We start from the raw sequence: 16836 nt of genomic DNA on the forward strand, positions 1-16836 counted from the left end.
AGCCATTTAAACAAAAAAAAAATCAAGTTCTATTAACCATCGCCTTTGTTTAAAAACACCGCAGGGGAGTTTCTACGGAGGAAAAAGACCTAGTGTGCCAAGGGTTACTGTTTTCCAGAAACTTCTGAGTGAGTTTAGATGACTGTCATTCAGTTTGTAGCCAACTAACATATAACAGCATCTCCAAAAAATAATCTTGGCCTTGTTTAGGTTGAAGCCAGAACAAAATGTCCACAACGGGAAAAAAAAGACGAACCCTCGCGCGCGCACGTGAACGCGCACCGAATTCCTCTGACCAATCAGCATTGGGAGAGAAGCCCATCTCTTGTGCGTCCTCGTCTCCGCTTGGACTTTTTAATCGCTGTTTGTCTTTCAGAAGTGAAAAGGCACGCTGCTGGGCTTGTGTTTTATTTTTAAATCTACATTTTTTAGCCACACATGGCGCGACTTCCTCAGAAGTTTTGGTACCACTTCTAAGTTGGCGGTTGCTATGGCTGCGAGTTCATGCGAGGCTGGTAGAGAGGGAAGTGACGAGAGGCACTGTTGTTGGGACACGTGACTAGAGCTGCACTGATCTGTTTTGACAAGCAGCAGGGAGGGAAGTGAGGCAGACTGTAAAGCATCACGACTAGGAGGACTCACTGTTCCTTTCATCTGCATTTCGCCTGAATAATATCAGTACCGACCTAGTCCTCTAGTTTTAGTAGTCAGCTGGTGTCAGCGCCCTGACAACAACGGTTGCTCCTTAAAAATAGAAAAAAAGCTTGTGGGAAACGTCGCCGTCGTCTCCGAAGCGTTCGGTCGGAGTCGGACTATTTGTTGTCGGTTTGAAAAGTTTTAATGAGGATCACAAAGGAAGTCTGTACAGGTGGCGTTTCTAACGCAAAGTAGATGGCGACGATTCGAGCTTTGTTGACGGGCAGAAAGTGCACTATGTCCGTGTGATTATCGCTGGTTATCGTTTCGCGAGAGGAATGATAACGCTGAAAATGTTCTCGTCTTAGCAGAGAAAAATACCGAGACCGTCCGTCATCGGTATTAGCAGCTGAGCCGTGGCTACCTGTGCTACATTACTGGGGGGTTGGGGATGTTTGCGAGGTCGTCGTCACTAGCACCAGCTTAACAATACAGAAACAGTAGGGGTTATATAGTTGGTTGAGTTTGCTTTCTGGATAGCACTGCTGAGTTAGCAAACCCCCCGCGTCTTGGTAGTTAGGAGCCAGCCTTACACAAACGGGGACACCGAAATGAACCACGACTTAACTACGGTTCAGGTGGTGGAATTTGAGACTAGCTGCAAGAGTAGCCGGCTTGCTAGTTAAATTATTTGCAGTCAGAACGGCTAGGCGCTACCAAGCAGACTGACAATCCTTACGCTCACTGTAAGTGGCGCACGCTATCTGTTATCTTTGTGTTTGACAATACAGCGCGACTGGATGGGAGCAGACAGTAGCATGCTAACAAAGCAATGCTTTGTTGTTGGATAGGGGGCAGTTGGCACCAACACGCAGGCTTCACAGCTGATATTATTGCTTAGGTAACGCAGCAGCTCTCAGTCACAGAGAGGGGGTTTAAGGGGGGCAGACGCCCGTTGTGTGTGCTGTCCAGGCTAGGTGTGTTAGGAAAAAAGAAGACTGGGAAGATCTCTGCAGGAGCACCTGAAGGCAACCTGATGACACTGGACAACATGAAGCCCGAGCGAGGTATGTGTGCCACCAGAAAAACACACATACACAGACATATATTTATAATGTATCTCCCTGGGGTGGTCAGTGTTTGGGTAAGTTGTGCATTTCCGGCTTTTAGTAGACTGACTGTACCCATTTCCCCGAGAGAAGAATCAGGTCAAAGAATTATGTAACAGCTGGTCAGCCTGGTCACTGGTTATTTGAATTAACAGATCCTGACTTGGGTAAATGAGTAGTTTGTGTGCAGTAAAATACACATTTGTTGCTCTAATTTACAATGTTAACCCTGTCAGCTGTTTTATTTCCTCATTTTTTGCATCAGCATATAACCTGCAGCTCTTGTTTTGGTAGTCTCTTGCACTGGGCTGCTGCAAAATATTCTTGACACCCACCCTGTTGTGGAAATAAAGCTCCTGCCTTATGCTCTGCAACCTGTTTACAGCTCACTGTATCTGCAGCAAGAGGTAAAACAGGGACGGAGGGGGACATCCTTGTTTGTTTCAGTGTGATTATGCTAATTATACTATTGCATCAATTTGCAAAGGGTAACTCGGTGCCTAAATCTCTGCCCTCAGACTGTTAACAATAGGTTTTGTGTAAGCTCCTTTATTATGTTAGTTGAATTATTCACTAACTAAATGATTCATTTGGTGACTGAGTGGTTGTTTGTGACCCAGAGTTGTGGTTGCTTGAATTTGTGGAAATTCCAAAATAGCACCATACTTGGGAGCAGTGAAGGGTGACTGTTTTCAGTCAGTTATAGTCTTTGTGTTTACATATGTTGTGAAACTGCAGACAGGCTGCTGACTGGTTTGAGTGGGCTCTTACTTAAGCACGATATGCTGATAATATGACCCTTACACCGCACAGTAAACATGTGCCCCACAAGGGCATAGGCTTTTAATCCCAGCCTTACCTTTCCTTGCCTGTAGGATCCTTTATATAGAAACACAGAGCCAAACATTTGTGGGATGTGCTTTGCCAGAGTAAAGGGCACACTGGTTGACATAGTACAGTGTAATTATAGCCTAATAATGCAGCACAGCATACTAGGTCAACTAAACAGCCAAAAACAAACCTGCTGGTGCAATTGATTTACAAATAATCTGTATGCGTCTTCCTGCCTTGTGCAGGCCAGTAGATTGAGAGCTGTTGGCCTAAGACACATTTCTACAGTGCGTCTGTTCTTTACCCTTCATGGATTATCGCTGTCATGTTCTAATTATGAAAGCCTGTGCCAGTAGAAGCTGCACCACAGCAGTAGCTCACCGTTTGACTGGCAGATACCGTGGTGCTATTGTTATTTTGAACATACTGTGCTGTTCTTGTGGTGGAGATGCCAGATTGCTTATAGGCTAGATGCCTTCTTTTTCTTGCCTCATTTCTCAGAGAAGGGACTGCAGTGGAGAAGAGAGGAGCTGTTTACTCAAGCAGCGTTTTCACACCTGAACTCTGGACACTGTCAGAGTAATTAGGACAGTCATTGTCCACAAAGCTGCCCTTTATCACATGAAGGAGACAGCATGAGATAGTCTCTGGACATTTACTTGGTCTGTTGTCACATGGGCTCAGATTTTCATCAGGAAAGCTGCTTATTGGGATTGGGATTTATTTTCTTAAATGCACATCAAATGTCTAAAAAAATAAAAGTTCAGTGATATAGCCCATATTAGCTTTAAAGGTGATCTACTAACAATAGAGAGAGTAGCAGAAATTAGTCAACTTGATGAAGGAGCAAGTAATCTACTGTCCAAAATAATGCATGCTAGCACAGGTTTTATGCATTACCTCAGTTACTGTGCATAATACCTGCATTGTTCTGGATTTTATTTTTATTTTTAACCTGAATACCGTGGGAGGCAGAATCAGACATTAATCTGAAACACTTTAATCCATAAATAAGTTCATTTGCGATGTCGCAGAGCTGTGTGTGCATGTGCACTGCTGAGAAAAACCACACAAAGCATTGTGTGAGCTCTGGAGTTCTCATGAAGGACTCATCTCTGCATGGCTGAAAACCTGAAACTCAGTGACAAGCTACAGGGAAGCTTTGGCACCACATTTACATCATTAAGCCATTCACTCATGCCAGTACAAACTCATTCTGATAACATTTCTAAATGAATTACTCTGAGCATCATCTATCACAGCCACATCAGGAGAAAAAATAAGACAGTGTCACAAACCTTATTAAACAACATTTGTGTGGTACATTTAAATAATTTCTTAGCAAAATTTTGCACTGTGAAAGTCAAACTGTTACAAATACACGGGCAATAAGGCAAGCAGGAAAATCAACCATGTCCATGCTTTTCAGTAACAAAATTTATACTGCACCTATTCAGTAAATGCTGACACTAGCTTTTTACTGGTAAAAGAGGGCTTTGCACTGCTGCTGATTGTCAGTAAATCTGGCCCCATGTGTGGGGAAAGACCTTCAGGCTACTGAAGGTCACCAAGGTCAGACTGAGAGTTCCTAGCAGTGCCTTGCTTTGTAAGTCCAAAAGAAAAAACTGAACAAGTCCAGACACATCTATTTCACACTGCCTCAAGTTGTACTGCCTCTGACCTCCTGATCAGCTTGGCGGAAAAAGTCATACCTTCTGGGGAAATGATAAGATGAAAAAGAAGTACTCTGCCACATCTTGCTCCTTGCTTCACCATTAACCCTTTTGAGATAGAATTAGTGGACTTAACAATGGTCAAATTCAACATATCAGACTAGTCTTTGTGCTGAGCAGACCTATCAGATCCCATGTAAGTTGGATGAAAATGCTCCAAATTTTGCGTTTTCTTATCCCTTCATGAGCTTAATGGATTCATACACGCAGGAGTGCATGTTTTAAATTTAAAACCACAAAAGAGCACTAATGTCAGACCCTTTCTCAGGTATCAGTTTATCAGAACTGATATTTAGGGGAAAGAAGCAGAATCAGTCTTGGTCTTCAAAGAGCCCAGCTCCCAGATAATTTGGACTTCCAAGAAAAAAAAAACAAAAAACTTTTCTTAAAGTTCATGCACCATCTCTTTGGGGCCTTAGTGAAGTGTGTATTTGTTATTTATGAAAAAAGGAGCACTTATATTCTGCTCCGGGGCCTAACCAGAGTCATCTGACCCCCTTGTTTTTCTGTGAGTTGAGCTATGAGTCAGGACACCATGTGTGTGAGTGTATGCGGGTGTGAGAACAGAGTGAGTGTGGCACAGTATTCAACAGATTGCTGTTGGTCCTAATAAGCGCTGTACTGTTGAACCATGTGGCTCAACTGACAGCTTTTACAGGTGCCATAAAGATCAGCTTTGGAAAACTCCAGATCCATTTACACTAGTCGGGGGGAAAATGGCTTTTTGTATTGTTCCAAACTGTTGCTGCTTAAGTGTGGTAAAGCTGGGTTTTAAAAAGACATAAGTTTGCTTTGTGTAGCAGAGGAAAGCACGATTCAAAACCACTTTGGAATTGTTTATGGTATAAAATCCTCTGTTTTGCTCAGCTGTGGCCTTTTTCACTCTTAGATCAGTGGAGGCTCATTACAAATACAAGCTGATTTGTATTAGATGTTGACTAGGGATCATATAGATGAGTAATGAGCAAGTTTCCTTATGCCCTCAACCACAGCTCTCATTGTCCACTTTTCAAACAGTATAGTCTGAGATGATCTCAGAGCTAGTCATGTCGGACTTAGTCAGCTGGCAAGCCTCAGTTCTGCATTTGTGCTCTCTATAATGTTACTTGGTGTGTTTGTACACCAGTGCTTCCAGTTGAAAGAGGAGTCGAGTACAAGTCCACCTTCCCCCACCCTCCAGGCTCGCACCACTGCCTGCCTTCTGCCATACGTTCAGCCAGATTACAGCTGCCTCGAGATGTCCCCAACACTTGCCAGCGGATCAGCGTCTACACTCTCACTGATGAGAGACCTAGATAACGCCAAGCGACATGCACTGTTGTCCCGTATAGCACCTGTCTAGTCTCGTGCTGTCTTTGCATCCTCCTCAGCTGTGATTTACCTCCACAGCAGGAGGCTGACACAACAGGTGCTCTCTTCTGTTTTACTCCTCTCACACAGTTGGAGCCATCATTGTCTTTTTTAATTTATTTACTCATTTATCTACCGAGCTTCTGTTCTCAACACGTTTTAGCTTCAGTGTAGTCCAAAGTTATTTGGACAGAGTTTCTGTAATTTTTTTCTCTAAACAACATCACAATAGATTTGAAATAAAGCAATTATGATGAGATTGTGTGGAGAAGTGTAGATGTCTGGCTTTAATTCAAAGGGTTTAATAAAATGATTAACCATTTCATTAAATCAAATTCAGTTTTATTTGTATAGCACTGAATCACAGCAATAGTCATCTCACTTTATATAGTAAAGTAAAAAAATAATAATTCTGGCCATTTATGCATTATCCCTCCTGATTGTAAGGCACCTGAAAACTAAAAATATGAATATATTCAATACAAAACTACTTTATTGTTTTTTTTATTTTAAGGAAAGTTTGTTCTCTTTGTCTGTTTTTTTGTTTGTTTGTTTGTTTGTTTTAACCTGGGGATATTTCTTCTGTCAAAGTCTTGCAGCTGGAATTAATTTCATCTTCTAAGTGCTTTTCCATTTTGCCTTTTCAATACAACAAAACAGCCATTTGCTGACCCAGCTGCAATGAACATGGATATTGGACTGCCCATTGTACACCCAGCTTTAGAGCTGCCTTTCGCAACGAATACCATTCAGCTGTGAGTTACTATCCTGGCCCCTGGAGTAATCAGCCTAAATCAATGCTGTTGTGACAGGTTTCACTGTAAGTAGCCTAGCCTAGCGGTCATATGGGATTGGGCACCCACTCCTCCCAGACCAGTAATGCTCTTACATAATGCTTGAGCATTTTATTAAGAACACCAAACCTTTATCTGGACTTAAATGCAAGTGTGCTCTTACCTTGTATGTACATTCTGTGTGTGCATATATAGACGTGATGTTTAAGATTACTACTTTAAAGAGCTTTATCCTCACGCAGACATAAAAGCAGGAACACTTAGCCCAGCCACTTTGTTAACCCGCACTGTTAACATACTTTTTGGACAATCAAAAATACATAGTCCACAATTGGCCCTGGACTGGCTGAAGCAGTAAGTAGCAGCATGGGTCATATTTCTACTGCCAGTGAGTGATGTCATTGCTTGTTTGTTCGTCACATCCTCCCGCCCCTGTGGCTCCTCATAGCCAACCAGCAGCCAGCTCTGCAGGAACAGGAAGAGCCATCTGGGCCTGGTGATTTTTCTTGGTGGGGGTGGTGTTGTGGTGATGTCTGTGTCTCTTTGTCTCTGTGCATTTAGTTTCTTTGTTTTTAGTTCTGTCTGTCACTGATTACTGATCTGTTTAGTTTGTCTCCCTTTTATACTTTTAGGGTTTAAAAAAAAAAAAGAAAACTAGATGAATTCACTAAAATGTAAATTTACCCTTTAGTATAAGCTTTTGATTGATGGAGACAAGCTAAACAGCATTAATGCAGTAAACAAACCATGTTTCTATGTATAGGAACTTAATCTCCATGAAAAATCAAATCTGGGTGGTGCATCCTTCCTTCCACTTCAAGTTTTAATCCCTGATGTGACATAACAACCTCGCTGTTACACTATAAGCTCTGCGGGATGAGCCCTGTTAGCTTGAAAAGCACAAAAATACAAGGCACTCATGCTTGTTAGAAATATTTAGAGTATCCATTCATTGGTTTCTGAGTTATTTCTGGAACTGAGAAACCAAAATGACAGCTTCTTGTTAATCTCAGCGGTGTTTGGAGAGAGTATGTTAAGGGATGTGTGATTATCACTCTTCTGCCAGGTCTGAGAGGAGGGAAAACCTCCTGGCAATTACTTTTCTTTCTGACTTCCTTGCTCCACTGGTTTTCTTTTACTTCCCCTATCTCCCTTTTCTCTCCTCCCCATTTTCTCTCCACTCCTCTGTATCGTATCATATCACATATAGACCTCAGCGTTTAACACCCCCACCTCCACTATCTGCTGATAATATCGAGAGAAAAAACATATTGACAGAAATAGGGCTACCTTGACTTACTATTTTATACACAAGAACTAAATACCTGACAGTGTACCATGTATCTTTACAGGCTTCTCAAAGAAGGCATTTTGCAAATATTTGTGTGTGTAATAATGCAGGGAGTTCAGGAAAAAGTCATCCTATTGACCGGCAGTCAGAGTGACTGTGTCATAAAGCAAATGCATTTTCATTTTTGCAAATTAAATTTGCATTTCATGCTGATATGACCAGAAAGTCAAGAGTGGCTGATGAGTCCAAATCTAAATTTTATCTTTATGAAAGCTTCTGTGGGTAAATTACATTGTTCGTATTCCAGGCATTGCATATAAAAACATTTTCTCGACTGTGTTTCATTTAAAGATGTGCTGGTCAAGATAATTCCCATTTGTGATACAGTGCAAACCTGGGGCTTGGGTGTCTGCTCACAATCCAATGCCAGTATTGCATTTGATAGCTGTTTTCCTCATTGTAAGAGACAGGGAATCTTTTATATGTTTTAAGGCAAAATCAGGATCAACCTCAACAGCGCTGTTTAATCTTAATGAAATAAAATGTGAGGAATGAACAGATTTCAAAGTTTGTTCAGAGAATGTATTTATTTGTAAGTAAAATAATAAATGACAGCAGGTCCATGATAAATGCAGTGGAGAAAAAAGGGTGATATTCACATAATTGATTAACGTAGTCTGATTAGACTTCTAACACACATGTACATAATGTGGAAATGATGGGAAACAGCTTAAGTGAAATAATGTTTAATCGAATACCAGCATGGGTTGCAGTGATCCAGTGTCCTTCTTGCCTCTACTTTATGTAACTTCTCTCAGACCAAACATAACAAGTGGAAATGAAAATTAGTAGAACTAGTAGTAGTAGTAAGTTAAAAAAATATATGCAAAAGTACAAGTGAAATGCCTCCAAACTGCTTTGCTGTTAGCTTCTTCTATGCTGTTAGTTCTCCTGATAGCTCCTGCTCCTACATTGCAAAGTAAACACAAAACAACACAGAGTACGGAATAGTTCAGCCCAACACATCGTCACCAATACCTGATCCAGCTAAGATCCAATCCAAATCTGATAGCAGTATACATATTCCATTCTCTAACCAGTGTTTATAAAATCAAAACCACTACTGTCAGTTCCCATCATTTTTGTTTTGTTTTTCGACTGGTTGATGTTTAATATAGCCTCAACAGTCCAGAGTGAATCAGAAGGCTGTTGAATCCTCTTGAAGGGTTTAATTTCTGTTACCAGACACCACATATCTTTGGTTGCAAAGAGTCTTACATAAGCACCACTTTAATCAAGTTCACACACCACACACCTCACCGGCTTCTCTGTTCCCATGCTCACTGTGTGCTGTTGTGGTCAATTACTAAAAGACCAAAGTAGGTGACTCAGAAATGAAATGTCAGATGACACTATTAAGACACAAAATACAAGAATAAAATAAAAGAAATGCATTGTTTTCTGTGACTGTGATTCTGTTGACTTATCAAATTATTAGATGCAACTTTTTTTTCTTTCGTTTGTAGATTTAATTGGGTTCTTCTCTCTCATGTGACCTCTTCTTTTAGAGTAATGAAATAATGGGTACACATACACAACACACAGACTCCCGGTGTCTGTTAATGGAGAACACCTTCGGGGCTCTTTGTGGAGGCGTTAAGCACATTGTTTATTAACCACAGTGTTAGGTTGAGTTAATTTGAAACTCATCACAACTACCCCCTCTCCTTAACTCTATTGTCTCATCTCAGTTCTTTCAGGCCAACAACCAGGCTATCTAATGAGTCAGGTGATTCCTTATCACTCCAAACAATGCTTCATCCTCCCAGCAAACAGGCTGACAGTCACTCTTTCCTGCTCAACTGTGTTATTGTTCTTTTCACCTTTGCTCGACAGGCTTTAGTGGTTAGATCTTTTTTTTCATATAGGTATATGCTTTTAAAGAATGCTGTTGAAATTTGCTGTCAGGAGCTGTAACCTTGCCCTTTCCTACCAGATTAATCATTCTGTATAACCCTGCCAGGAGTAAGGCAAAGGTTTAAAGCAACAGTGTCAGCTTTAGCCTTTTGATTCTTTGTCCACAGCAGCTAATTCCAGTCTCCAACCAAATCAGTCTGGCCCACTTTTTACACAGCCTTTGGAGCTACACTGCTCGGGTTGCTTAATTCAGACTCCCCTTTCTAGAAATTGACACTAGCAGCACAGGAGGGGTCAAAGGCCTGTGCATTTGCGTTAGACAGGGTAGCTCTGATTACAGAGAGAGGCTGGGTTGTCCCACTGCCCTAGTGTCCTGTCGCTGCCAGCATTCAGCTTGCTGAAATTTAATAGTGGTCTTATGTGGAGTGAATATAACCATAAAAATGACCAGGATTTTGTTTTGTATTTTAAATTTCTCATAAAAATTATAATGTTTTCATCTTCTTTCCAGCACATCTAGTATAATATCAGGGTGCGTGTTTGTAGTCTTTGGGAAGTAATGCAAGATAAGAATCCGAGTAGATGAAAAGTAGACTATATAGTGTACATTTAAAGGCTACGTTAGAGAGGTCTACTTAACTGTTGGCCCCACCGGAGCTTAGCAATTCTCACTTTGACCACTGCCCACCTTGTCCACTATTGCTGTACTTACTCCACTCCAGTTCAGGTTAGATAACAGATATTAGTTAGACAGTGAGGTTGAAAAGAACCACTCTTGCTTGAATAGCAGAGGCTTTGTGCCTCACAGCTCCAGTGTGTGCAAATAAGGTCAAACAGGATACTGCAGAGAGTTGAGGTCAAAAAGGGCACCGTGGAAGAGTACACCGGACCTTTAAAGATACTGTTATGGATATTTCAGGTGAAATCAGGGGGGATTTGGAGACCTCCAGGAAGAGGTGATTAATTATTATTACTAAATGTCACAAATGCCTGTCTTTTTTTTTTTAAATCTCATGAAATTTTACTGTACTTTTCATTCTGCTTAACTGCTGTTCATTCTGCTGCATTTACACCAGGAAGCTGCCCAGTGTAACCAGTCTTATACAGTTAGCTGCCAAGCAACTCATTTGAATAATAAGGAGTTTAAGTACCTTACTTAAGGACTTCAGTTGCTATGGTTGTCAAAGATGAAGGGAACATACTGCATCTCATTTTTAACCCTGGATGTCTGTACAGGATTTGAATTTACACATTTGTATTCACTGGCTAGCCAAGAGTGTGCAGATTTACAGTTCAGAAAGGCTGTAGAAGCTGAATTTGCCAGTCGGTATAGTTAAAGCTGCGTTAATTACTGTGGAGTTTCAGTGAAATCCTGCAGACTCATTACTGTCCATCAATTACAGTTACCTAACCACAATAAACTGCCATTGTTACTGGTTCTTTCATCATCCAGTATTGACCTAATACTGTAAGAAAGCTGAACAGATTTGTGTGTATGAACAGAAGTTTTCTTGGTTTTGAACTCAGTGACATACAGTTTTGTTCTCATTAGCCAAATGAGAAATATCCACCTGTAAGTTGGACATGGAGATGAGGATATGTAAAGTAGTAAAGTCGAATAGTAGCAGTTTAGACAAGATGCATAGCTCTTTATAGCTCTTTTATAAAATAAAAAAGCCTGAAGTTAACCTTTTGCACCTCAGCTCAGATTAGGTTTGTTTGTTTAGTCCTTCGGAGTCCAGTTAAGCTTCACAATGGTGATTTTTTTTTTTTTCCATGAGCTCAGAGGTTGTTTATCATGTAACATCAGTAGTATGTTACTCAGCTACTAAACAACAGCTCTCGTTTTATGTCTGACAATAATGGGTGTGATAGAGAGGACAAGGTGGGGTGCCAGTCTGGGTTGTGCATGTGTTTGTGTGTCTGTGTGTCATTTGTCTGTTGGCAGTTGGAGAATAAAAGCTGAGTTCACAAAGAAGGGTTCTCCTCAGCTGTAGTGGGACTAAAGTCCCTTAGCCAATCAGAACTTGTTGCTATGTCTCATGTGAATCTGCCCCTTTGTGTTGTTAGTGGGAGAGGGACACACATACACACACACACACATTAGAGTCCATAGTTTAAAGGAAAGTGGGAGTGTTTTCAGAAAGGCAGAGGAAAATCCCAATATAGTCTTTGTAAAACTAGTAGTTGTCAACAGAGTCCAAGGTTTAGTGGTGAGATACATTGGCAGCCAGCTTATTGATGAAATTTAAAATACCAGGGTCTTTCACTCTGTTAGTAAAAAACTAAAACAACTGTGATTTGTTTTGTTTTTAAAGTTGAAGCTGGAGCTCTTTCTTTATGAGAGATCTTTACCATTATTTACAGCCACTGGCAAAAACATGCCGGTTTCTTGGCAGACTTCACCACTTCCAGTGTTTTGTAATCCTGTAACACAAGGCGGACAAAAGCAGGAAAGGTGAGCTGGCAGTGATGTGTGATTCGTGTTTTAAAACGCTATGGAAACACAGCTGACCCTGTTTATTACAAGTGAAGTTAAGCAAAGCAACGGTCCTCTGCTGTTTTACTGCAGAGATGGAGAGTAAAAGCTCTGTCTGTATAGCAATTCACATTAGAGTACCATAAACGCTGAGGATAACATGCACAGCGACCTAGAGAGGGCTCAGCACTCACAAAGCGAGCATGATCACATAAACAGCTTAACTGTCATAACAGAAAATCATAATGTGCAAAGCAAGGCCGTGGCATAGAGCCGGAGCACCTCACTGCACCCTTACAGAGCACAGCTGAAGCGTTAACTGTCACTTGCGAAGACACATATTGGCGCAGATCATTGCTACACAGAGACACTCTTCAATCACCGTGACGGGAATCTTTAACACAATTTTCCTGTTGCCTTGGTAACACGTGTCCCACCCACCTTTCTTCCCTGGTCAGCAGATATGATCATTGATCACAGTCTTCTTCCATTCCCAAGTCAGTCAGCCAGGAGGAAAATGACTAAGACCATATCTGTTTTTCTTCCTTTTGTGTTGGAAGTTGTTTTTGTTTGTTTGTTTTTAATAAGAAAAGCGGAGGTTATTTATTGCTACAGAGCCTGTGTGGTTATTGCTGGTTCTTCTTTTACAGGAAATTTAGCAAGATTGAAGCTTTTAGATTCCTTACATAGGTGCACTGTGTTCGGGAGCACTTTTAAAACTGGCAGATGTTGAGAAATAGATATAGTAAAGCTTCTTATTTTTCACTGGTGAACCTCTTTTAAAAATTTTGTCATCTGTATCTGATAAATGTTGTTAATTCAGATGTCTGGAACCATGTGCATCACAGTGTTGTTTCCTTAGAATTTCCCACGATGTTACAGTTTTTGGTGATACACTAAGCTTCTTGTTAGCTCGTGATATGTGGTACATGGCATGGGGGTGGTTTTTTGGACCAGCTTGTGAAGTTATACAAGACTGTTCCCTCTATCCAGATGTTTGACTTTTTTTGTTTTTGTTTTTTGGCTTTAACTTGTAACCCGGTCCTGTGGTTGTGTGTTACTGTCCCAGTGTGAGTACTGGTAATTTTAGATGAAAGCTGTAAACCAATATGCTGTCCCAGTCAAAAAATGATAAAGTTTTTGATCTACAGTAACTAAAATTAAAGGTTATTATTTTGTTTTATGGGCTCATTGGGATTTAGTGGTAGTACTTTTTGACTGTGTTGTGTTGACTGGCAACAAAGTGTCAAAGTATTTGGGTCAACCAAAACTGTTTTACACGCACTCCAAGTGTCGTAATTTAAATCCAAAGTCCTGTTTTTGTTCAGCACAAGTATTCTTTTTTTATAACCAAATTCAAGCATCAGCATTACAGGATATATCATAGTTTCGCAACACTTCACCAATTTAATGTCTTTAATGCAGAGGAATAGAAACAGTCGTTGGTACTGTGGATTTTTGATGAGTTTTCTGACAGTTTACTGGAGAAAACCTTTAAAAAAAAAAAGTGCAAGGGTGACATCACCATGTGGAATAAGTGCCTGGTCCAAACAGCCTATATTATATGAAAGGTCTCCTTTTTACCTACATCTTGATACCCAGCTCATTTCTAGCTGTGATATTCACTATACTTTTCTAATGTAGTTATTTTTAACGCACAGAAACTTGTGTTATTGCTGTGAAATGGAGAAACAACATTGTTGTTCATATATATTATAATTTGGAAGTATTGCATATTGGTCAAACAACATTAAGACCTAAGGCAGTTTTTCCAAATCCTTGGGAGTTTGAGAATACAGAAAGGCCTGGTTCACAGAGGATCTCTGGATCTCCCTTTGCAATTTGTTGCCTGTTCAGCTTGTGTCAGTTTTCTTTTGGCATAAACTAGTAGGTCCCTCTTAATCTCTTACAAAGCTTTAAAGTGGAACATCTGTATGCCGTGACAGTTGTGTTCAGTGCTTTGTTCTCATTTTCTAACTCATACATGAATTATTCCTTTACTTGGAGACAGTTGGTCGATCACATTGTGGAGATCATCTAACTCTAAGACAACATTGACATTTTTAACATAAGAGCTTCATGACTCATGTAATGAAAAGTCGGAGCTGACTACAAAAACAGACACTTCCTTTGTGACTTCTTGTTTGGGAAGAATAGTGGAAGATCTGTTTTGGTTATTTTTTGTTTTTTATATTAGATTTTGGGACAGATAGTCGTGATCCTTCAGATGTAAAGCGAAATAGATATAATTAATTTGGTCCTGTAAAAACCACCTGGTCTCCAAATATAATCAGTCACACTGCAGCATTATGGAACAAAAAAAAGGGGGGGGGGGGGGCGCAGCCTTGCAAACAATTCCCATAGTGGTAGAAATGCATTTGCAAGAGCTGCTGACATTTCAAAACTGCCACCTGCTTTGCCACCAGTGCATTTGTATACTTTAAGGCTGAAAAGCATGCCTTCATTTTTTTTGAGGTAGTTGCACAGTGGACATCAGGCTGCTTGCATAAGCATAGCTTTGTGGTGGACTTCATGGGAGTCCCTGTAGAAATAGTCCACAAAGTTGTCTGTACTGTGATACTTGTACAGAGTTAGCTCAGCATAACAGCTATAATATGTAGAAATCAAAAGGAACAGAGAACTGCATGGATGTCAGCATTTTAACAAGTAACTTGTGGCTGTTAGAACTTTTCTCACAGTTTTGTAATACTGATGATTATTCTTATCTTTTAATAGCGCATGACTTCAGGCACTCTCTACTTTAGCAGTTTCTAATATGGGTTTTCATAGCAGACACCATTACAAAGTCATCAAATAGTTGGTTGTGGGAACCTCCACTTTGAAATAAGAGTGAGAAAAAAACAGAAAAGGAGTGCTTACCAAGTTGTGTCTATATTTATCACACTGGGGGCTGCAGTAAAGGCATTTAGCATAGAAGAACTGTCTTGTAAAAATGCAGCTGTGAGTGTGTTTTTATATCTCTATCGGGACTGCAAAATTCTTGATTTAAAAAGAGAGCCTTGGTTTTTTTTACCATTCAAAATCCAGAGGACAGTTGTGTCCAGATAATGAAAATTTGCATTTTGTAATGTCTTTTGAGCATTGTTGGGTTTGTTGAGAAGCAATGATGGTGCTTTGTTAGATGAAGGTTATGCTGTGCACCAGTAGTGCATAATGTCACATGTTGTGGTGCTGCTTCCTTTGGTTGTTGGTGTTGATTGCTCTTGCAAAGATGACAAAGAAGATGTGATGTATGCTGCTTTTTTAATCTCTCGTTTCAATGAAACTGCATTCAGCACAGTAGATTCTCACTCGTATTTTATGAGTGAAACAGAAACGAGTGTTAGATTTGTGTTTATTTATTTCTTGATGCACAGTTAAAAGTCATGTGACACGAAACCAATGCTTTGTTTTATTTTAATCATCCTTTCAGTAATGCATACTGTACATGATAGAAGTTTAGTTTTTCTGAGAAAAGCTTTGGCTTAAAAATACAACTGCGTATATATTGTAGCCCTTGAGTATTTGGCACTATCTGCTGTGTCCAGTCCATGCATGATTGAAGGTGAGCTCATTACTGCATCACATTTTTAATTTATATTTCATGCAGTGATGACTAAGAGGTGCAAGTGCAGCCAAAAAAAACCAAAAAACCCTTTACTTTGAACTGTTCAAGAATCAAGGACATCCACTGCTGTACCCGATCATAATAAGAAATTTTGCGATAGGAAAGACTGAACCTTCTATGTTTGGCTCCATTCAGAAGGAGTTAGATATCATTGTGTGTTAAGCTGACACACCTCAGTGAGCCCAGCAGACTGCTGCTGCACTGAAGCTGCCTGGAAATTGCCTTAATGCACTGCCTCCCGGCTGGCTGGTTATCTGAAGTCTGCAGACCCAAAAAAATCAAATGTCTTACACTTATCAACTTAAAACCTCAAAAGATTTTAAACATCAGGACTAAGACTGGGCATTTAAACTTTTGTAAGTTGCAAATACCCACTTGTGCCTTTGTTTCCTTGATTTGTCTCCAGAAATGGGTCCACTTGTACAGATCTTTGTTCAGAGTTTTATTGCATATTCATCTTGAGAAAATTGTCTCAGCCTGTAAGAGCAGTCAGAGCTGTAGTATCTTGTGTGGATGAAAATCAATTATTACTATGAGATATTTATTATGTTTACAGCATACTGGTGCTCTTAAACAAAGCAAGTGTGTGTTTACTGTTCCTTTTTCTCATGCTTCTAAGTTTATTCGAATATTAGACGTGGATGTTTTATACAAAGGCAAGTGGAACACCCACTGATAGATCTTTGTTGTTATGTAAATGTTGAATCATGTTTGGGGGTTTTTTCTGTTTTTTTGTTTGTTTTTTCCCTATATTGCAAAATAAGTGTTACACTCACTTAATTAAATTAATTAATTAAAATAAAATTAAGGAAATCCCCACAGTAAAAATTGGACTCTCACAGTGCATAGGGTATGTGTTGAAATGTGTTGATGTGCTGTTCTTATCTATAAGAGCTTCTTCATCTCCAGAGTCTTTTATTTATTCTTTTCTGTCCCTGTGAGTATTCTTTGAGAGGAACTCGGCTGAGATAAATGTCACCTAATTTGCTTTATTTTTAAGAAATTTTTTCCAAGGTTCAAACATTTGAATGAAATTCACTTGACAGACAGTTAACTGAAAACATGGTT

General features: G+C 40.0%; 1 protein-coding gene across 1 annotated transcript in view; it reads left to right on the forward strand.

Moving 5' to 3' along the window:
- Positions 1 to 382: 382 nt before the first annotated feature.
- Positions 383 to 16836, forward strand: part of atosa (atos homolog A) — a 32442-nt gene continuing 15988 nt past the window's right edge. Inside the window, exon 1 of the mRNA XM_084929960.1 lies at positions 383 to 1703. Coding sequence (XP_084786086.1) covers positions 1673 to 1703 — 31 coding nt within the window. The 5' untranslated portion in view covers positions 383 to 1672. The remainder of the gene's footprint in view (positions 1704 to 16836) is intronic.

Source organism: Perissodus microlepis, chromosome 1 (assembly GCF_051167445.1).
Source record: "Perissodus microlepis isolate ML-2025 ecotype Zambia chromosome 1, ASM5116744v1, whole genome shotgun sequence".
NCBI lineage: Eukaryota > Metazoa > Chordata > Actinopteri > Cichliformes > Cichlidae > Perissodus > Perissodus microlepis.